The 23274-nt window shown below is 42.1% G+C and overlaps 2 protein-coding genes across 9 annotated transcripts in view; one reads left to right on the forward strand and one right to left on the reverse strand.

The window, feature by feature from the left end:
* LOC144474146 (early estrogen-induced gene 1 protein) overlaps positions 1–13167 on the reverse strand; it is a 71896-nt gene extending 58729 nt beyond the window's left edge. For 3 of the 5 annotated variants that reach the window (XM_078188730.1, XM_078188726.1, XM_078188731.1), the window contains exons 1-2: positions 12982–13167; positions 7124–7813 (exon numbers count right to left, since the gene is read on the reverse strand). In XM_078188730.1, the coding sequence (XP_078044856.1) occupies positions 7124–7269 (146 nt within the window). In that variant the 5' untranslated portion in view covers positions 7270–7813; positions 12982–13167. Of the gene's footprint in view, positions 1–7123; positions 7814–9689; positions 9954–12688; positions 12930–12981 lie in introns of those variants that run through there. The other 2 variants (XM_078188728.1, XM_078188727.1) reach the window with 2 other exon arrangements.
* A 713-nt stretch (positions 13168–13880) lies between these two features.
* Positions 13881–23182, forward strand: Gapcena (GTPase activating protein and centrosome-associated). 4 transcript variants are annotated; one of them, XM_078188438.1, is made up of 17 exons: positions 13881–13937; positions 15253–15431; positions 15520–15694; positions 15766–15964; positions 16041–16224; positions 16330–16695; positions 16775–17050; positions 17139–17307; positions 17385–17626; positions 17685–17873; positions 17941–18066; positions 18128–18313; positions 18402–18576; positions 20494–20684; positions 20744–20803; positions 20914–21108; positions 21182–23182. In XM_078188438.1, exons 1-17 carry the CDS (start codon positions 13913–13915, stop codon positions 21407–21409), a joined length of 3165 nt encoding a protein of 1054 aa, XP_078044564.1. In that variant the 5' UTR covers positions 13881–13912; the 3' UTR covers positions 21410–23182. The 4 variants fall into 4 exon arrangements, with proteins under 4 accessions (XP_078044564.1, XP_078044566.1, XP_078044567.1 ...); XM_078188440.1 differs by lacking the exon at positions 13881–13937 and adding an exon at positions 14247–14952; XM_078188441.1 differs by lacking the exon at positions 13881–13937 and adding an exon at positions 14247–14941.
* Positions 23183–23274: the final 92 nt, after the last annotated feature.

Raw genomic sequence — 23274 nt, forward strand, 5'->3', positions numbered from 1 at the left:
TACGCGTGCAGCGATGCGCTCACGTCGCACAACGGTGTTTGGCCGAGAAGCCTTCCATGGCCAAAATTCAATTTCTTAAGTTTAATATATTGGAGAAGTTTGCTTCCCTATAAATTGACAACCTTTTCGAACTGCCAACGTCAACATAAAATTCGTTTTAGATGATCCAGTTCTGTGATAAGCGCGTTCTAAACACAACATCGTACAATTCTAAGTAAAATTAAATGTTCTAAATAAAAATATAAAAATCTGTAAAAAGGAATTTTTTCAGAAAAAAAGCTTCGCCATCTCGATCTTTTAAATGTTAACACATATTATCGACTTCACAATATTGTAGATGATGTCGAGCCGTATTCAACGACCGGCTGTTCGAAAATCTCACACCTCCAAACAACATTAAAATCATATTAGACGCAGAAAGCGAATTCCTAGACCTCGGTGCAGTGCAGCACAGCGGACCGCGGCGACCGGTGCATTTTCATTTCGCGCGTGGATGGCGGACGGGAAAAAAAACGAAACGGGGAAAAAGTGAGTTTTCCCCTGTATTTTTCCGCTTTTCAATCTTGTTTCCATGTTTCTCTTATCACACGGACGCACACAACCAACGCGGGCAACGTGTCCCGCCCTTGCTCCTCCGTAACCCAGTTGCCGATCCCCGTTTCCCGCCCCGCCTCGTCGGCGAAGGTCCTTTACCGAAGGTCGAACGCGCGCGCGCATGGTCGACGCGGAAAACTTTCACGGCGAGTTCCCGATTCGCCCCGGAATACATCCACCGGGAGAAATTTAGCGGAAGGTCGGCCCGGGATCGATCAGAGCCGTCTCGCGGTCGCGCCGAATGCGCTTCGGGGGCCGGCCACCGGGAAATTGCTAATTAGAACCGACTACGGTTGCTCGTCGATTAAACCCGTTCCGCGAACGCGATGCTCTGCTCCGTACAGGTTCATTGGATAGTCGAAATTGATGGGAGCATGCTGCTTCTCTGTTCCAAAGTTGCGTAACTTGGGCGTGGATAAGATTCTCGGGGTGTCGCTGATCCCAGAAATATTTCTGATTCTGGAGACACTGCTGATTCGACGGATATCTCTGGTTCTAGGGACAACGATAGAATACTAGGGACGATGGTTGGATCGATCGAAGCTATTGCTATCTCGAAATTGTAGGTACAAGCGTTCTTGAAAGATGGGATTTGATACAAGAGGCTGTGTGGAGTTGCGAAGAAATCTGGGCTGCTAAGCCACACCCACCTGTGATAGACCCCGCCTATTTTATACAGCAGAAGCAACATAGATAAGTTTCAGTGTATTCAATTATTTTATATCAGTCCCTTGAGGCGTCGTTTTAGATTAGGCTCGGCAGAGGTGAGAGCTTGAGGAGCATCCCTCTAAACTCTGATGGGACAAAAGCAATGAAACCACACCTCCTTGGAAAAGATAACGGGTACTCGGGAAGCAAAATTGATAACGTTTTAGAACAATTTCTTAGTATATTTGCCCTGGAACGTGACTCTAGAGTAGATACGAATATAATCTATCTTGTGTAGCACTATTCATGGTCCTGTTGCAATTCAGTGCCACAAAACACGCCCACACGTGACAGACCCCGCCGATTCTACCCACAGGGAGCAAGATAAATTACTTTCTATCTGTCTCCCGCAATTGACACAGAAAATTTGTATCTGCCTAAAAATCCGCAGTCCACTAACGATGCATTTGTCATCCTAATGATTCACCGCGCTCGAGCCACCTGATAAATTACAACAAATTATCGCAGATAACGTTGAATATAATATTGCTCCGATCGTTCGTTCTGTCGATAAATAAAGCTGAAACTAAAACTGAGGTAACAAATGATTCATACTTCCAAGTTCTGCCTAGCTCCGAAACTATTCACACTTGTACAGTGCAACTTCTAACGCCCGTTACAGCTATCCGCCGGCGCCTCGCGTGGCCCAATAAATCTAGCCAGCCGTGGGGGATGTTTTTCATGGAATCGTTCTGGAAACGACACCAGTTCCCGGACAGAGCAGTCGCCAGAGACCGGAATTCTAATTCCCGCGAGGGGAACGCGTCTCTCCTCGGATGGTACGCGAATACCGATCGCGAAATAATAAGATCACCGCTAGCTAACGGAGAGAACTGTTCCTGGCACCGGTCCAGAGAGCTTCCGGCATTTCCTCCTCCTGGTCGGCGAGAAGAAGACGCCGAAGGCGTGGAAGCCCGAAAACAATACATCCTCAAATGTGACTCATTCTCCCAAAAGATGATCCCATCGATTCCGTGACAACGGAATATTGATAAAGCTGGACCTCGGATAAGCCTAGACTGTGCTAATTGTTCGCATATACAGTCTCTGTTGTCGCCGCGAAGACGTCCCTCCGGGCTTCTAATCTCCGATGATGGAAATATGCATCGCCGAACGGTGCAGAAAGCAGGAACCTATCTCCCTTTAAGTCGAGACACGTCCGCTAGATCTCCCAGCGATCGAAACGGTTTTACCACGGACCGCGGTTGGAATTTATGTCGCGTGCAGCTCGCCACACGTGCGGCCGCGTTATATTCCGCTCGACGAAGGAAGCCTCGGTGTGTCGAGCGTTACGCGGTTCAATGTAAATACCCGGCAACTCGAACCTGCTGAAATACACCGCTCCCCGGTCTATCGATCCACGAGCAACACGAGGACTACCAGGTACAATATCTCACCGTGATCGATCCGACAATCGATCCCGTATAGGGATGCATTTCGACACCCCGCGGCCGACGCGTTCCGACCGTTTCTGCGTCCCGCAACGGTCGACTGCGGATGCTTCCGATTCCCTATTTTCAGCTTTTGTGTACTCGCATTTTCACTCGCAAGATTTAGCCGAAAATCGATACTGCGCGCCTTTGTATTCTCTATTGTATTTCAGTACAGATTCGCGTTTCCCAATTCGACGTGAATCGATCCGATATCGATTTAGCTGCAGCTATTCCAAAGTGCACAAAATATTGCATTTCACTCGTTTGTAAAAATGATTTGTCATACTACGCGACATTAAAACACTTGATATTGCTGGAAACGAGCATGGAAAATAGATGGAAATTTCCGAGTCGCGAGGCTTTCTCTGAACGACTGATTGTTGCAATTTAAAAGACGCTCGTATGCAGTGCTATTGTACAGGATTGTTCGGCGAGTTCTTTTATCGTCGACGACGACGACCGGCGACGAGCTTCGCGTAAACTATTGTTCTCTTTAGTGCTCGCGGAAAAGAACGTCATCGAACGATCCAACGATTAGCCAACTGTTGCCTCGCAACACCTGACCGGATGCCAGGAAGTCAGCTACAGGTATGACTCTACGAAATCCATCGGTAGTGCGTCGCGCTTTCGATCTCGTCGATCGCTTAATCGATCGCTTAGCTCGCGACGCCTTAGAAATTGTTCTTCTACTTAAGGCACTCGATTTAATTCGCTTGATCTTTGAACTCGGGGAGAGCTGGCCAACAACCGAGGTAAAGAAATCTGCCTTTGAGATATCAATTTGTGTGCTGACGACCGTGGAAAAAGTGGAGCAAGATAAACTGTAGGTAAAATAGTTGAAGTATTCTTTCGATAATATTGATATCTCGAAAGTGTAACAACGCTTTCAATTTCATACAGCCATTGTTGGCATAAATGCATAAAATCTACAATCTAGTAATATCGCGTTTATCGTATCAATGCCGCGTGCAGGCGCACCACATAAAATACGATCTACGATGAATTATTTCTCGAACAGCCTAAGTACGTTAAATCACTGACAAAATAAACTACTGCTCGATTTCGACGTTGATAAATCGCGTAAACAATTCGATTTTGTACTAGGAAATGCAGAGACTGACTATTAATACCGCCACTAAAAGTGACTAGTTTGAATTGACTTTTAATAACAAGACTCAATTAATCGATATATTGCGCAGCTTTTATTTCTGCTATACAATCTGAAGAATTATAAAATAAAGAATCTATACCTGGCTCGACGAGAATTGGCAGGATATAAACGACAAGCGACGTGACGAAACCAGGACCGATACGTAATTCAATATTAATGCGATGTCGTTAATTAAACATTATTGATATTATTATGCAATAATGTAAATGAGGAGGCAAGTGAAAGTACAAATTGAGGTATAAAAAACTATATATCTAGATTTAATTGATCACTTATTTATACGTACAAAATTTATTCTGCTTCTGTGTTTGACTTTCCAAAATTTAAATTAATTAACGTTTCATTTAACGTATCAATATTATCCAATATCGTTGCAAACTGGAGAAAATGTTTTAAGTAATGTTATACAAGTTGTTGAGCACACATTTTGGCAACCACAATATCGATACACTGACTGAATTTTGTACGAATTTTGTCGCGGCTCATTTATATTGATAACATTGACAATGTTTAATTAACGATATCACATTAATATTGAATTACATTTCGGCCCCAGTCTGATCACGTCGCTCGCGTGTATCTGTTTAAATTTCCTGTCAGTTCCCGTTGCACCGAGCACAGAATTCGTCATTACACCGAGTTTCATTGTTCTAACGTTAAGAAATTCGAGAAAATCCAATTCGCCCACGAATTCCTGGTTAATTACGAAGAACGCTGTGACATCGGCGAACTTGGCATTATCTCGGACAGAGAGAACTCGTCCGTACTCGGAGGAAAATCCCGAGTTCCGGGAAACAATGGGAAAGACGCACGATTGCGGACAGTCGACCGGAAATTTCCCGGAAGAATCTCGGAGCCAGAAACGGCTGGCCACCCCTCGTCTCCCAGAAAAGCTATTAAGCGCCGGGATGGGGATTCGATCGCGGGTCGGTGGCGTTCCGAGAATCAGCTTCCAAGAATATTAGCGAATATTAGCAAATGTCCGGACTATGGTGATGGCGAGGCAGCGAAATATCTGCATCCCCAGCTGGCGCGCGCGTTTATAGCGGGCACGCGGTCGGAATGCGTAAACGCGTTGCTCTCTTGGAAACGGCGAAAGGTTTATCGATCACGGACCTTTCGCCGCCGGGACAACTATTTGCCGTCTATTCGGCTGGAAACGGCATCAATTAAATTGTTTCGAGGCGTCCTCACCAGCGACAAATGCTCTGCAGTCGACAAAGGCGATTGCGCAGCTTTGTGCCGGCAACCACTAATTACGTGTCCGAGTTCAGAGCAGGTTTTCAGATATTTCTTGGCAATAGCTTAACGACCCTAAAACCCTTTGCACTAAAATACTAAAAATGATCATAATAAAAATCGAAACCATTTTTACATGGCTAAGTAAAACAACGAATGTCTCTCATTAGTATATTATTCGCACAATTTGGATTTCCTTTTGTATAAATGAACTCTTAGTATCTTCAATAATAATATTAATAATACCGACAGTTTTCCGTGATAATCCTATAATAAGCCGGCGGCAATTTCCAAATCATTATTTAAAAGAAAATTATCTAGTTTCGTACACAACCATTGAAAAGTCCGTGAATGCTCCCGTTTAAATAGTTTACAAAACCTTCAAAAGCAGTAATATTTTTTACCGACGTAATTGTAAATACTTAATTAATTTTCAGTGGCAGAACTATTTCTTACTGTTCCGAGCATTCAAAAGTCTAAGAAATATCTGCAATGCTCGGCACGAGCGTAACTTCCATAGAACGTTTAAGTCTCTCAGCAATAAGACTGCAAACTTCAAGAAGGTTATAAATAGTCCGCGAACGTTTCGCGTTTACAACAATGATCGAGAGGAGTATAGAACAACGGAAACTTGAGACGAATTCCGGAATCTTTCTAGAACGCGTAGCGCCCGGCGTTAGACGTATCTTCTATAAACTCGCTCCTCAGAAACGAAGTTCTTTGAACCGAGTTCAATGTTTAATTCGGCACCGAACGGCCATGGCCGGTGCGTCGAACAGCAAACAGAATCAGCCGCGGTTACTCGCTGCCGATCATAACCGTTTAAATTTATCTCCTCGTGAAACGATACACGGTCCGCTCGTAAACTTGGGAAGGGCGAACGAACGAAGAACTTGGAAAAATTCTGTACCTCGTGCACGGTGAAGTAGAAGCTCATAATTAGACTGCCGGCGTTTATTCAGAGACGTAAAATCCCGGACAATGAACGAGCTCGCTGAGAAGTCCTTCACAAAGGTCTAAACACGAACGCAATTGAAAGAATATTCGCCTTTCGGCGCAATTAATGTTTACAAGACGTTTACACAACTTTACACTCGGCTATCATTCGACTGCGGATTTAACCCTCGGAGTACTGCAGCACGGAGTCCTGTGTCGGAGTCATTTCAGACTTACACCGATACTTCACTAATTACACATGAATGTTTACCCGAGCGCCCCGGTAATATGGCTCCGCCAGTGTCGACCGTTCGAGCTCTTGGCTTTGACTGATATATTGTTAGGATATATTTCTGGTGAGGCCGGTGTAAACATTGGCGGTCTCTCTGCTACTAACACACAGACAACTTCGGTACTGCATACGTTACAACGAGTCACGAATGACTCCGGCATAGGAAACGGAGGGTTAAAGACAGTTTCAATTAATGCATTCTTCTGAGGTAATTGAGAACAGAGAAGGAAAAATGCATTCTTGTTTGGTTCTTTGAGTTTACCACGAGGGGCGTACTAATTTTTTCCGAGGTATTATTGCATCTCATTGTTAAAGATTCTGAATAATCTGCAAACTCACTCGAGTTGTTAACAATTGCAAAATCTACTGTGCAACAGCAACGATTTTAGAGGCACCCGACGGTACTACAAAATTGCACTTTGTTTAGCAAGAAGCGCAGACGCAAAATGGCCGTGTGGTTCGCAGAAAACGCTAGTTCTCACGAAATCGAGGGTCCCGCAGGAATCAAAGCGAACGCAGTGCTTTAATAAACGCAATTCTAACGAGCCGCGGGCGAGCATCGCGGACACGCGATCCCTATTAGCGGGGAATTAGAAGATTCGCCTTGCACACTTTCTCGGCGGTTCTGTATTCAGCGTTCGCTCGTTCCATAAATCATCGAGAACTAGCGTGGTCACGGTCGCGTAACTTTCTCGCTAGAACGGCGACGGAAAAGCGAAATATAGTGAAGTGTGCGTGTGGATCGCTTACCTCGTTGAATGATCGACGAACGACCCACCGTCGAGGAGCCGGAGCTTTGCGAACAGCACGGCGTTCACGAAGGACACGGCGGTCAGCTCCTCCAGGCCCACCTCCACTGAGAATTTGTACTTCTTCTTCTTCATCATGAATGCCATTTCACCGAGACCCGGGCACTTCACTTTGACTGGCGTTTCACAACGAGCAGCGACTCAAAACCAACAACTATGATATCCTCTTGGTGTCCGCTACGTTAGCGGGCATCCACGTGGATCGTAGCGATCCGAACACCGGCACCACCTCGATCCCGCTGATAAATCGTCCGCTAAGTGTTACCAAAATATTCTCTAATCTCTCTAGTTGGCTGCTCCTGCTGAACGATCCTCTATCTCTTGCCACGAAGATCCTGGTGTCGCGGCGAGTCCTACGAGCTGAACGATCTCGAGCGACGAACTTGAACGATTGTTGCCTGGTGACCAGATCTCGTTCGACGCCTCGCCGACAACATCGTTCCCTCTGTGTCCTCCGTCACTCTCTCTCCCTCTCTTCCTCTTTTTCTTTCTCTATCTATCTCGAAAAACACGTACGTGTGCGTCTTCCGCGACCTTTCTTTCTCTCTCTTTCTCCCTCTCTATCCCTCTTTCTCGCTGGACGCTCAGATACAGCAATTACCGTTGCACGCCATCATCCTCGCCGACGAGACTGCAAATTAAACCGGCGTTTCAATCACAAAAACTGCGAGAGCCGCGGCTTATTACGCGAGAACCCGTGTTTACGTCTTTAACGATGGTCGTCGTGTAATTACAGGCAACTGCGAAATGCCAGAGAGGCTATCGAGAGCGCTACCGTTCCCCGCTTTCGAACCCGTATTTCCCTAAGACGCCTGACCTTTCCGCGGAAAATTAACCGAACTTTTCGCTAGAACTTCAGCTCTGCACTCGCACAGTACCCTGCCCACGTTCCGGATCACCGGATGCCGATCGGAGACCTTCATCGACCGATTCGAAAATCTTTGCTTGCCCGGAGACTTCATCTAACAAATGTAAATTAAACGAAAGTAATCATGGAGCATCGACAAGGAGGAACACGATTTTCTCGAGTTTATTTAACGCTTTACCTACTGCCAGTTTTCTAATAATCTTTTAAAATCAAAGTTCAACAGCAAAGCATTATTTTGGAAATTATTGGATATCTGGAATAATCTCAACCACGATCCATTAAATTAGTTAGGTCAATGTAACGAAACAAGTTTTCTTGAAATTATTATATAGAAGAAAATCATTGAGTTTCTCCTAGTCACAGTTTAATTATTGTAACGTCTACTAATAAGTTCCTGGTAAATAAAGTGCTAATTAGTTAGAACTATTAGCGTATAATGAATTGGACAACTTCATCGACAGAAACAGTTTATCAACATGATAACTGAGAAGTTGCTTTATCATCAATTGTTTTGCACAGCATGATACTTGAAGTGGATATTGTACGGTTCGTTTCATTCCGCCTTGCGAAAGAAATAGATTAGGAGCAACTTTTGCAAAGATCACGGCGATAAAAAAAAACAAGATGATACAAGAAAACGCTTCTCTCCTGTGTACTAGGATGTAAAGAATCGAAGATCGCAAGCGACAAAGTTCGACAAGGGAGCTTCACTCGGGTCTCTGAATATTTGAACACGCGAACCGTTCTAAAAAATGGCAATTACTGTGTGGAAATACGAGCGAGAACGAGGCTCTTCCTGGAGTCGCGTTTCGAGCTGCAAACTGGGTGACCGTAGCCATCGACGCGGCCACGGAGACTCTAGAGTCGTTTCCACTCGACTAACAAATTATTAACAGCCCTCGACCAGCCACTCTTTCATGAATCGCCTGATCATTGACACAAAATAACTCCGACGGTGCAGAGGGTGCTACGGGGGCTCGAACGCATCGCCTTTAACCCTCCGATCGTTTCCGGCGAGTTTAACGATGTTGTCTAGAGCCTCGTTAACCACGGTTTTCCGACAAGGATTTTCGAACGCGTTCCTTCCTTGCTCGGTCTCGTGCGAATGCCAACGGCAGATTAACAGGTGAAAGAGTTGAATGGACTTCTTCGGATATCTGTGTCAGAGCGAAAGAGTTTGTCAACCTGTCAACCGATTGATTTTTCGGGCACCTATGTCCATGCAGAGTTAAAAGTATTCGGTCTTCCCTAGTTTAAGTCTGGCTGCCGGAAGCCTGTGAATAAGCTCTTTAATACGACTGGATCTGGAAGAAGCTTAATAATCTTCTTTCGAATGGTAATCTTAGGAGAATATACAAGGTTGTATTGTCCGAGACGATTCGTTCCTTTGCGAGTCAAATTGCTGTGGCTGGATCATTGCGCAACTTTAAAATCTCCGAACGCAACCGTAAGTAGTAGCAGTTGAAAACTTTCTTCCGTTTCTTTCTTATTTGCGAAGACCGTTAAAGCAATCGGGACTAGCTAAAGTGTTAATAATACTAACTGGAACCGAACGATTCTGGCCTCAATAAATAAAACGCGAAATTCTAAACGAAAGTGTCGGTCACATCTTGATCGCTTTCTTCCGATTATATCTTACCAACAAAACTAATCCTCGAATATTGATTATCCGTCGCACCTCTTTGGTAAACGTTCTTTATCTTTATGTCACGTCCACTATAAACATGTGTCACTATGTGTGTCTAAACAGTCCGGCGGAACAAGTAATAACAATAAAAACTTATTAGCACAGCTACCGACACCCCGAAAAATAAAACGATACTGATAGGTTTACGAGCAGCGTTAGAATACTTATAGCTGTCACGGAAGGTGGGAGAATTTTACGTTCGCAACGATAAGATAATACAGTAGCGACGACTCTCCAAAAACGAGCTTGTTTCCTTCCGTCTTCCTCGAAGTGAAATCGCGATTGTTCGCACGAGCGTCTCGTGTGACGAAAGCGCCGATCATCGCAATTATCGGAACAAAAATCTGCCACCTTATCGATGAGACGCCCGCAGATAAAATCGCACAGTGAAACAATTAAAAGCTTTTGCAGGCTTTCGATTATTAGAAAATGATAAGGAACCTTAGTCATTCACATCCGCCACCTTTGTTCACCGCAGTTTCCTCGCAGCCATCGGCGGAACCGTGTCCTTACTGATTACGATTTCGGTCAACAGTTGTCGATGCAATGTTCGTGTACCTTTATGGCTGAGATTGTGTTTAACTGCGATAGATACGTAACCTCTTCAAGGACACACGACGCGTATGTTTACGACTCATTTCGTGTCGAAGCTCGCTGATGTTTCGATTCAGTTCTAACACATATAATAGTATTCCTTTCACAGCCTTGTGTAAATTGTTTGTCATTTTAGTTGAATATTGGAACCTGTAGACACAAATTTGGACGTTATGTTTGCTAGATATATTCGAAATTATTATCAATATTTTCTGTTTACTTTACTTAAAGCTTAATCACTTCGAGCCCAATGAGCGTCATATTTACTCAGTACATTCGGTATCATCGTCACCGCTATTTATTGATATTCCTATTAATTCTCGTTCGAAATTAAAATCCAACAACCACACACGCGCGATCGCCATTTTTATTCCATTTATATCCCATCTTTTCAAGCTGCATGGAAGTTATCAAACCGAAACTAAATTACCTGAGAGTTTCGTCCTTGAAGAGTCTCGTAATTTAAATATCCAATTAAACTGGGTCCAAAACCGTTCGAAAAAAAAAATAACTAGGAACAGGTTATTTACAATGTTGTACTTTCAAACCACGAACTTTCTATGATTTTCGATCCTGGCCAATCGTGTCTCTACGAGGTCGTAGATATTTCACCGAGCTAATATTTTGCAATAATCTTCGGTATGAAATTCGAACGAATCGATTTCTTAATCTTTCACAGAACACCATTACAACAAGCCGAAACCGACGAAACACCGGTTTCGCAAATCGGCTACCTTAAAACGGGTCTCACGACTTTGTCGAACACAGTTTCGCCAATTATTATCTTTCCATCAAACAAACGACGTATTTACACAACCTTTCGTTTAAAATTTCCATTAAATCCATCAAAATACACTGGCAAATATGAACTGTAACTCGACGTACACTCAACTCGTGACAAACACAACTTGTTTCGATACTTTTGACGTCACTATCGATATAAACAATGATCGAGGCACAGATTTCGTCGATTTGGATGGGAGAAGGCGGGAAAAACATTCAAAGATGCGGTGCCAACTTCGTGCCACTGAAAAGCTAATAACAAACGAGTTTTCAATAAGAGGATGTAATTTTGAAAATTCAACGGCGATTCGATTACTGCCAGGTCTCGAAGCAGGACATTTGAACTACGAATTAACTCGTCATTCCTGATGAACAAGTTAAACCATCTGTCACGTGTTTGCACCGTGTTCCGTATCTACAGGGTGGACCAAATAACGTGATACGGTAAACGAAGGAACGACTATAACCTCAAAGTAGACCGAGATATCAAATATTCTTGTTTAAAGAATCATAACAATGTCATTGAAAAAAATAAAGTCTTTTCAGTATACTAATTCAAACAGTCCTTTTGAGGAAAAACACTTTCTTTTATACTTCATCCTATCGTTATACCGATGCCAGCCTGAACCTTAGTCGCTGCTCTCGAAAGAATACTTATTTCGACTAGTAGGAAAGAATTTTTCACGATCCTTTAAGAGTTTGTACGCACAGTAATTGAAAAATCAACCACTTAACAGGTTAAGTATAGCACCGCCTTCTATAACATTCGATAGTTGATGCGGCGGGAAGCCTAACCTCGTTAAAAACAGTTAGGGCTCGGGGCGTTTGAAAACAGTCCCGCGGTTATTTATTTCGAGCCTAAGCCGAGAGAAGTAATGCGACGGGTCGGCTAGAAATGACTCGTGAATAATCGACGATGACATTTTCGAAACTGACATTGAGCTTTTCTAAAGATAAAATTACGCGATATATCGTTTTCATCGGTTCGAGCCCGTTCCCTAATGACAGATCGGCAGATACGAGTCCGTGATGTCGATAACACACTCTGTGACTACACTCTCAGCAAACTCCTCCCCACGAGAGACAAAACGATTTTATCGATAGCGAACGATATTTAACGAGATACCCACAGGAACGCGCCACGCGTTTTTCTCTCTAGGAAAATGCAAACGAGATGCTCCACAGGGCGCGTCGTTAACCTATTAACCGGGTCCAGGCGAGTTACCTGGGCGCTTGTGTTGGAGCTTATCTTCTATTTATTTACCTATCCAATCTTCTGTTTGACATCAACATTACTCTGCGATAGTGCGAGTTGCATTGTATTTCATGTAGCAGATTGATACCACTTGTCATGGATAGTGCGGGTATACAGATGTTTATCACCCGAAAAATCACTCGGTTAACAGGTTAACGTTGCAAGATCTTTCGAAACGGATTCTGAGGTACAGGGAGACGCGCGATGCACCGAAAGACAAGGAATGGTTCTCGAAAGAGAGAGGGAGCGAGGGCGAGAGACAGAGAGAGAGACGCAGCGTTACGATGCTCCATAGATAATACGAAAACTATCATCTTACAGTGGCAGGTGCAGGGGCACAGTTCCGTCTTGACTTTATAACCTCTCTCCTTTCGTCTATCCGTTGACGTTTAGACGACAGTGTGCACGAGCTCTCTGTCCCCCCACCACCCCCTTTCTCTGGGGAATCTGTCAAATTTCACGGGAACGGAAACGGAAGACGGTGCTCGGATGCCGACGGGATCGTGTACAGCAATCGCGAGATTAACGACAGCGATGATACCCGACGCCCGCCTCCGAAAAAGAAGCATAGGTGAAAAGCCGTGAGAGCTCTTCCCGAATGCTCGTACTCACTCTCGTCTCCGACTTGTCCTTTATTTGCCCTAGATGCTAGCCGATCTCGCACATTCTCACACTTTTCATGATCACACAAGCTCGCCCCTCGGAGTACGCGAACCAACGACAAGCTTCCGATACGACAACGCCGAACAATTTTTTCGCAGACAAAAGAATAGCTTCCTCACATTCGACGGAACGGAGGTCGTCTGTGAACTGACGCGTCTCGGTTCCTGCTCGCTGTGCAACGCTGTTGCGCCACCTGTCGGAGATTTCTTATAGGCTGGTTAAAGAGCAGCACCTTATTGGCTGGCAGATCGAAACCTTGGAGCACGGCTATTAGTCGAAATCCCAACGGTTTGTGACAACTGATGTCCACTGTGCATGCGCACGCATGTACACGCCGTGAATATGGCTTCAAACCTATGTGTACGAGTACTGACATGAAATCGTAATTCCACGGAATTGTATATATTCAAAACAAAAAAAAACAGCGATGTTTTTCTATATTTATCTACTTTAAATTCGTGAGTAGAGAACTATATTCAGGTCTATAAAAATTTTTTTACTGCGATGCAAGGAAAACGCGGTAACACTGTTTGTAGATGCATCAAGATCTTGATTTTTATTGAAAGTTTCTCATCTGGTATAGCACGATTCTATGCACGTTTTCTGATTGGTTTGTACGAATTTCCGTTGAATGATATCTATTTATCTGTCATCGGCAATTATTTGATTCACTGTGAAGAAATATTTCGCAGATACAGTTGTGTAATACGAATGTAAATTATTATTGAACCATGATATTATTTCTGTAGGATGCAAACACGGTTCGACAATATTTTTAACGTTGATTGAATCGATCTAAAGAATTTCAGATATTTTTTCGACACGATGACTTCTTTACCGACTACATCCATGATATTTATAGATGTCAAACAATTGAAACATGATCATGCACCGATTCTATAATGGTAAGTACGAATCAATTCGCTCACATCATCGATATTTACGAACTCCATATCGTTATACAGAGTTTGAATAATCATTAGAATCTCGTGCGAAACGTTTAGTAGAGTAGCCACTACATAACAAACGATACTCTGTCGATATTAATTTTAATTCTATTGACCAGATACACCATCCATCAAAATCGTACTTGCGAACACTGTTCGTGCCACATTCGGTCACATTCCATCGTGTTATGTATCGTAGAGAATGTGTAAGAGAGTATTGGAGATTATTATCTTCGTAAGAGGATGCGAATACTTTAGTTTGTTGAGGAGTGTGTAATAAACTCGTGAAAGGTGCAAATTGACGGAACTGATTCGAAATTGTTGCGCGCTCTAGGTCGAGCGGTCCGCAATTCGTCATAGCGAACCAGACTTCCGGGACCTTAGTGCTCGAATGGCCGACGCCAAGGTTTTCTTTTCTGTCAAACGGCATAGTTATAATGACGAGTGAAACCATGTAAACATTCGCCAGTAGCTCGATCAAGATCCGTGCGGACGTGGGTAGATCGATGATAAGTTTGAAGAGTCGGGGTGTGTCCGGGGTTTTAATGAACGATTATGCGAGAAGAGGCACCGGTGTCCCCGTAAATTTTCGATCCAGCAAGAGGGCAATCCCTGTTCTTTGCTGGAGGGCACGATTAGGAGCCGTGTAAATAAAGAAACATTACTGATACGGACGAACGAGGACACGATTCTTACTTTACACAAGGATACGTGTCAGATGATTAACCGAAACATTCAACTAGCAAAACGACGTTATGACTTCGAGTTAGTGTGACTTTCAGCGATGTAGTGTCGAATTTTGACACATGTGAATCTTATTTTGCTCCTTGAATGACAGCCAGTGCATTACTTCTTTCGTTCTTGATTGTGATCATGTTTTTAAATTGCAAGGTTATTGTACGATCAGTCCGAGAGTTCTCACGAAAGTTATATCCTTCGTCGTAATTGTTGTTGTTCAAATGGTATTAACAAAGTATGAAAATTTCACGATTTTATTGTATCTTAGGGAAGCAAAAGAAAGATACATTTACACACATTTCAAGTTACTGCATAAATAGAACAAAATTATTTTGTATATTTCATATCTATAAATAATGTGCAATTTTATTATTATTATTATTATTATTTTTATTGTATAGCTTCATGTATAGCGTCATTGCTGCTTGCTATCATAATTGTTTTATTTTAAACTTTTATATATATACAGATAATTATAACATGACTGCAAGATTAAATACATTTTAACACAATGATGTTTTCCTTTGTGTTATAGGCATAGTTATGGAGGATAGTATGAGTGTGAAATCTATGGAATCAGTGGCTATAAGCGACGAATATGAATTTGTAAATGACAAATGTACTGGTAAAGAGCAACAAACTCTATTCGAACCACCTATGCTCAAAATTGCCAACAACGGCAACCTGGAAGATCTTCAAAACAATTTGCGTGAGGTACGTATATAATGCATGGATTAGTAGATAAAAGAGATTAGTGCTCGGATGTGTTCATAAATGTTTGATCAATTGGGAATAACTGTAGGTTCTGACAGAGGACACCAAAATGAAGAGTAATGATTATAAAATTGTAAGCACTGTACAACAAAATCAATCAAAACCAAAAAAAGTGGGAAACAGTCAATTTTATGATGTCAGCTCTTGTGTTGTTACGTTGGAAAAACAAGACATTATGAAGCCAGAAGATTATGTTGATGGAGGTATGAGTTGTTGGTCCTTATTTAAATACTGACTGTTAAGTATAAGACTTAAATCGTTATTCATATTGTAGAAATAAATTCGTTAGCCCCAGGCCTACAAGAGTGTACTATCTTCAATGGTGTAACATACTTAGGAAGCACCACAATAAATGCACCAAAAATGGAATGTGAGATACAGCGCAATATGAATGTACTAAATGCAGAACAGACCCTTAATCTAGGAATCAAAGTATCAGTTTCTGTGCCTAGTAGTTCTCAAGGTTCTGTCGGGTATGTATTATTAAACAAATTTCTCTCAAAGTATTGTTATGTGTTGCGTTATATGTTACTGCTTTCTTTGCTGCAGTTTGTATGATGCCACTACACAACAGCCAATCGCGCACTACGAAGTGCAACGCATCTTATTTTATGCACGTGGCGAGAGTAGCGGGCCATGTGCAGCATGTTTCGCTTTCACTTGGTCTCATGGGGATACATTGGAGTCTGCCATCTATCAGTGTCATGTTTTTCGATGTGATATACCAGAAGCGGTATGTTGATCGCACTTTGTACCCGACGCACAACAAGCGTATTATTTTCTTAGAGTACGACGTTCTCGTGTTTCAATCAGAATAAGATGTTTGAAACCGTTTTAGGTGGGACAAGTGTCCGCTTGCTTTTCTAAAGCATTTCACAGAATACCACGGTCCATGACCAGTTCTCTAACTGGAAGCGATTTCAATGGTTTTAATAATGGAAGTGAGAAGTCCAATTCGAGAGTATTTATTTTTGAAGTAACTATGGAAATAAAAGAAGATGATGGAAAGGGAAGCTTCAGCACAGTTCCTAAGGACCGAAATTGCTTCAAACTTCGGAGTAACGTTACTAAACAAGTGTGTTTAAGTATTCAGCAAGTATCTAGTAAAGAGGGAGGGATTACCCTTGAGGTTGAGAGGTGCTTTGGAGTTCTTGTTAGTCCTGGTCGTAATGTTAAGCACAGTGACATGAGATTGCTTGAAATGGTAATTTCAAAATTATTTTCTAGTTTAAAAACACATTTTCTTTCGATATCATTTAATAAATTAAATATTTTCTTATCAGCAAGTGAATTCTGGCCCAGTGGTACAAGACAAGCAATGTTACAACATATGTGGACACTGGGATCCTGCAGATCCGGCATTGGAAACTCTAAATGTAGAAACTCCTAGAGAAGGAAGAATCTACATAACAGTTGCCGTTGATTTAGTGATACGCGGCATTCGGGAACCTGTTAGATTTATAATAGAAACGTTGGTTAAAGTGTATCCACAGAATGAAAGGTTCTGGTATTTTAACAAGCGAAACCTTGTACAACAATTCTACCTGAGCTCGAAAGAGGTAAGACGTTACCAATTATAGAAGTCGAGTAGTTTTCTACTGTTGTAAATGGTAACAAGGTCTACAAGTATTAATGACTTCCTTCTAGATAATATCCGGGGATGGAGCTGAAGTTCACTATGAAGTTCAAAATATAGAGACCTCGGGAGAATTAGACAGAAACAGATTAAATCTTGCGCTCAATCTAGCGTCACTGATACGTTCACCCTCTTTGACCAGTATCGATACACTCACACCCAAGGAAGAAATAGATTCAGGTTGGTCAAAAAATGATTCAACAACTTGAACAATACACTGAAGATACACAAATCATATCATTAATTCTACATTGCAGATGGCGACGAACCGATGCTGAGTGGTACAGGCGAAGTGTCCAAAGACTGCTCCGCGGACGAGCTAGCAAGTTGGGCTGAGGTCCTGGATGGTTGGCAAGTCAATGATCAACGTCCGAAGCTTCTAATAAAGCTTACAAGGCAAGGTATTCCAGAAGCTCTGCGCGGAGAAGTGTGGCAACGTCTAAGCAACTGTGACAACTCGCAAGAAATGATGGATAGATACAGGACCTTGATCACCAAGGTAAATTCACTGGTCAAGAGGTAATTGCTGAAAATGACACGATATTCTGCATCTTCAGGAGAGCAGTTGCGAAAGCGTCATCCTAAGAGACATCAATAGAACGTTTCCTGCCCATGATTTTTTCAAAGAGACCGGTGGCCTGGGACAGGACTCTTTGTACAGAATAAGCAAAGCATACGCGGTATACGACGAGGAAGTTGGATACTGTCAGGGTCTCAGTTTTCTAGTTGCTAGTTTGCTGCTTCATGTAAGTGCTTCTAACACGAAATAGTAAGTTTTATGTACTAGTAATGCACTTCATAAATTTTTTCTAGATGCCGGAGGAGCAAGCTTTTTGTGTTTTAGTTAAATTAATGTATGACTATGGTCTGAGGGATTTGTACAAGGACAGATTCGATAATCTTCACATGAGATTCTATCAGCTCAATAGATTGATAGAGGTAGGTTCACATGGATAAAACACAATTGAAAGGATTCGTTGATTCAACGTTGCTTTTTCAGGATCAATTGCCAGAACTTTATAAACATTTTTGCGACCGTGGCGTGGAGACACACATGTTCGCCGCACAATGGTTTTTAACTCTCTTTACAGCCAGATTTCCACTTTATCTTGTGTTCCATATTCTGGATGTGTTTCTCCTGCAAGGACTCGACACGCTGTTTCAGGTCGCTCTCGCGTTGTTAATGGTAAGGTGTTGAAGCATGTTATTTCGAAAATGCATTATCATTTGCTTGGAATACATCATAGAACAAAGTGGTTATTCTGTTTTCGTAGCTATGCAAAAAGGAACTGCTTCAGTTGGACTTCGAGAGTATATTGAAATATTTTCGGGTTCATCTGCCAAAACGTTGTCGAAATGAAGAAGTCTCGCGCTATGTAATGAAGTTAGCCTGCTCGGTCACGTTAAAGAAACTGAAGAAGTACGAGGCCGAGTTTATGACGTTAAAAGGTAACTTCATATTTTATGTTTGAACCACACAGACCCACACTAATGCTACTGTACACTCGATCAAGATGAACCTCTGACACTACGGAGGTATTGTCTTATGTGCATGTGCGTAAGAACCAAAGAATAAGGTGGTTGTAAATTTGTTTCGAGTGGGAGAATTTATTCAGATTTTCTTCTAAGAATAGGGTAGGTTAAATACGCATACTCCTAAACTAGTCTCGACGAATTTTTGTCAAGTTTGTCAAGTATTGAATAGGTTCGGAAACAGAGGTACATCACATTGATGCACGTGATAACTATGCTTGTACAACGAAGCATAGAGCGTTTCTTTCTAGTCTAACGAACAAGGACTAAATATAATTAGCTCTCTGTCGTAGAGTACAGGTGGTGGTTAACTTGTTGGAGAATCTTCAACGTTAAAACGTTTAAGATTCTTCAGCGAGACGCAAATTTTATTTAAGAAGGAACGAAAGACGAGCACAGTTAATAATAAGGTAATGAAAAGAGAGGACACATTAGGTGATCATAGAAGTATTCTTAATGTTTGCTGCGTTACCGAGCGAATTTTGATTTTGCTTCGTAGAATTTTCCACGATCTCGATGCAGATGGTCCCAGCGTTAGACACTGTGCAAGTTGTGCACATGCTCTGATAAAGAGACGCCGGTTAGTGATAATATGTTGCACGAGTATGAGATTTCAACTAGTCTGCATACTCTTATCTTTATTATCGTATTTTATCTTCGCTAATGCATGATGAAATTACAAAAATTGTTTTAAAAATTGTTTTAAATGGTTAGCTGAGATCTCATAGCTACAATGTTACGCATACTTACCGTGTGCAGGATAGGTCCAATTCGTTATTTTTGGTTGTGTTACGCTTTACTTGTGCGGCCATTGTTTTCGCAAATGCTGTGAGCATTGAATCGTCGGCCACATTATCTTTTTCTTTTTTTTTTTATTAGACAAAGCACCGTTCGCTAAGCAGTGTGCAAAATTGGTTCAAGAGTAGATGTATCAAGATTTATATTTATTTTTGTTATTGAAATCGACAGTGTTACGCTGCTTTCGGACACTGTTTTGTAACGATTTCTTTTTTTTTTTATACGTATGTACACAAAACGTACATGAACAGACAACTATTTATTATTTCTTTTGCTGGAAATAAATCGTCCATTTAGAATTATCGTGTATTAGTTTTTTGTCAATTTACCTGTGTTCAACCCCTTTCCCGACACTCTTTGCCCCACGATTATGTTCCCGCTTTGGTCGCTGACGCATGCATAGTTGTATGGAGTCGTACAAACGCTTTTAGCTTCTGTATCTTACTAACAAAATCGATTAAGATCATCATTGTTCTCTTTCTATAATTTTAAGTATTCGATCACGGTGATCCGTACCGTTAATTACAACTGCGCAACAACAAAGTATTCAAAATTTGAGGACACAATAACAATGTGCCATTCATGATTTGCAGCGTTTAGGTTTCTCGTTTGTCAGGGGCCATTATCTGCACATTTATTAACTGTAACAGGTAACAGTCGTATCTATCTAACAGCTGTGCCAGCAGTTTAAAATTGACTATGGTGTGTGTTCCGCACAAGTGGGAATGCGTGGTGGGACATCGGTATCTGCTTCGGTAAGATATCGTACGTCCGCCAGTTGCGACGAGACCATAAGAGTTTTCAACATTCCGCGGAATCATGAGCCACGCTCGAAAGACACTGATGACCAGTAAGAATATGCTTACGGTGTTTCATTGAAAGGCGAAATCTAATTACAAAATAATACAAACTTATAGATGAAAAAGACGTGAAGATATTATAATGTATCGTCTTTTAACTATGTTGCAATCACTGCGTCGTGTTATCGAATTTGCGATGTGATTACGAATTTAACTCGGGTCTTGTGATGCACAGTGGCTCAAGAGAATGCAGACGAGTACAGTAACGAGGTGGAACAGCTGAGAGGAACAGTGGCGAGGAATGAAGAGGAGAAGCAGCGATTGGAAGCAGAGCTCGCTCAAGTGAAAGAAATGCTGCAGAGGGAAGTGGCGAGGGCGGACGCGGAGAACAGGCGGAGCAACGTCATCATTACTGAGTACAAACAGGTACAATATACCAATTTGATCATAATAGCCAGATGTGTCATTCACGACACTTCTTTCAGATCTGTCAACGCTTAGAAGACAACTACAACGCCACCAAGTCCAGCCTTAACGTGCTACGGGTAAAGGATGAAAGAACATTTACTAATCGAAAATTTGCAATCTTTTTCTATTCGCGGCGTAATTATATTTCTTCAAAATTTACCCAATCTAACAGTTCCTTGTTTTAAAGGCGATGGTGTCGAAATGCGATAAATGCAGGAATTGCATTTCGCTAGAGTCTTCCAATGTGCTTGCGGACATCTCGCATCCGCTTGAGAACAGAATAGACCCCACCTTGCATAGAGTACAGGAAAGAGTTAGGGAGCTGGAGTTGGAGTTAGCTCAGACCAAATTGGCTCACGTTGAAGCCGAATGTAGAAATCAGGTAAAAAAAGGAACCAAACCAGAAAACATTATTATCTACATAACAACGAGTTTAATAATCGAAATGATCGCAGGACTTGACACACCAGCTGCATGCGACCGCATCCGAGCTACAGGCGGCCAGAAACAGTTGGCCCTGGTTGAGCAAAACTCTGTCAAGTATAAAGGAAGCGGCGAACAAAAGAGAAGTAATGCCACCTTCCCTGATGAAGGATCTGAGACGCGAGAGCGCGCCTGGAGGCGAAGTTTATCATCTGATTCGCTCGCGTTATCGCGATGCTCGTGATAAGGAGGTCGTGTGATGCGACGATGACGAAAAAGCGATCGCGTTGCCTCGGAATAACGATAAAGATGTCGGAAAGACAGATTAACCTGCCGTTGTTTGTAGTAGGCAACGCGAATTGTTCGTTAACAATGGGAGAAAAGCTGTTTGTCAGATGCAGACTCGAACACGCAACGTACGTCCAAGATTCGCACGTAGATTCCGCTTGGTCCGACGCGGGACACGTTATAGTTTTCGTCTCGGGTTCCTTACACACGCTTCTAGCGAGGGCAGCTTCGTCATCCTGATAACGCTGACATATTCGATCTTTGAGATATTACTTGTTCAAGTTTGTTAACTCTCTTCTTTCCTAGAGTATACTCATTTTTAGGTGGATCTGTTTTTTTTAACACTGTTTGAAATCCGTCTCTAAGCGCTTCAACGAGACGTTCCGCGAGTAAATTAGGGTGCGCTGTAGTTGATGAGCAAGAATGAGAGCGATCGATGAAGAATGTAGGGCGCGAGGTCACGGGCGAGATGATGGAAGTTACATGATAGATGTTAGCGATAAGTACACACCGCGTTTTGTATGAAACTAGTCTAAGGCGAGAACTATAGAGGCGCTATAGGGTTCTACACTGTACATAAACACGGTACACTCGGCCGATTAACGGGCACGACAGGCTGCAGAGGCATTCCTTTTTATGTTTCTCTGTATCGGTCCATGACACGACAACATTCCAAAGTACAACGCTACTAGGTTCTTCTTATTCTTCTTCTTTTTTAATTTAACTCGATCCGGTTGCCGATTTCACGGCTGACTTTGAATTGTCGTGAATACCGTTAAGCTACCGAATTGCGGTACGATTTCGTGGTGTTATATTTCTTTTTATACGTGCGCTAACACGTTATCTACCGGAAGTCGTTTTAGTACATGGTTCAGGAAATTCGTACATGTAAAACTTGTACGTCTCTCAGTGGTTGTATTTTTTGTCTTTTATTTAAAATGTCACGGTTTGAGGAAATGTTTTTAGATAGAACTCAGGTTTCGCTTATAAAATTTCCTTAATGATATTTGTTTTTATCGACATCCGGTAGATTAAGCGTTAACAGTAAAGCGAAATAACGTAATCTAATATAATGTGAAAACGTATCCAGCGTTATTCTTTCCGATAAATACTCGTGAGCGCGTGTATTATTTTTTACATTCGCGGCGCTCTGTTTCCAGTACTCTTTGCGAGGCAAGAAAGGCCATAAATTCTATGTTAAGGCACTAATTCGAATCAGGATTCGATCTCGAACACGCTTCCACGACACGAAGAGCGAAACGGCGGAACGCTCGAAAGCACATTTGTTAGGCCGTCGAGTAGTGATTAGTGCCATTTTGTTCGGTGGAACATCAATTCGTTTTCGGATCGCCCTCATCGAGCACCATACACATGATGTTCAACGTATCGTGCCATGATTGTGGCGACAACAACCCCTTATATCCTATTTCATTTCACCGAATTCTCATTTTGGAAATATGCAACAAATACTGTGTCGGTTCAAATCTATAGGAAAATTGAAAACAAACGTTTTATGGTCACCTTAGCGACTCATATAGTAGCTAAACAATAGTCCTGCATCTTATATAAAACAAAGGGATTATACTGTAAATACTGAAAAGTTGAAAAAAAAAACAAATAATATCTGTATGGTTAAGCTACTAAAAGATCATGTAAATGATTTAGGATTACTACCTATGTATCTCTGTACACCTTGTAATGTCATTCCACTATTATTGAAATAAACAAACAAACCATATCTGTCTATCTCGACGTTTGGTGTAATATTTACGCAAGCGCAGTGTCATATTTAAGAAGTGTAAAGTGAAATGATTTTCAAAAGGATGCGGTTTGTTTA

The sequence above is a fragment of the Augochlora pura genome, chromosome 8 (genome assembly GCF_028453695.1).
Source record: "Augochlora pura isolate Apur16 chromosome 8, APUR_v2.2.1, whole genome shotgun sequence".
Taxonomy (NCBI): domain Eukaryota; kingdom Metazoa; phylum Arthropoda; class Insecta; order Hymenoptera; family Halictidae; genus Augochlora; species Augochlora pura.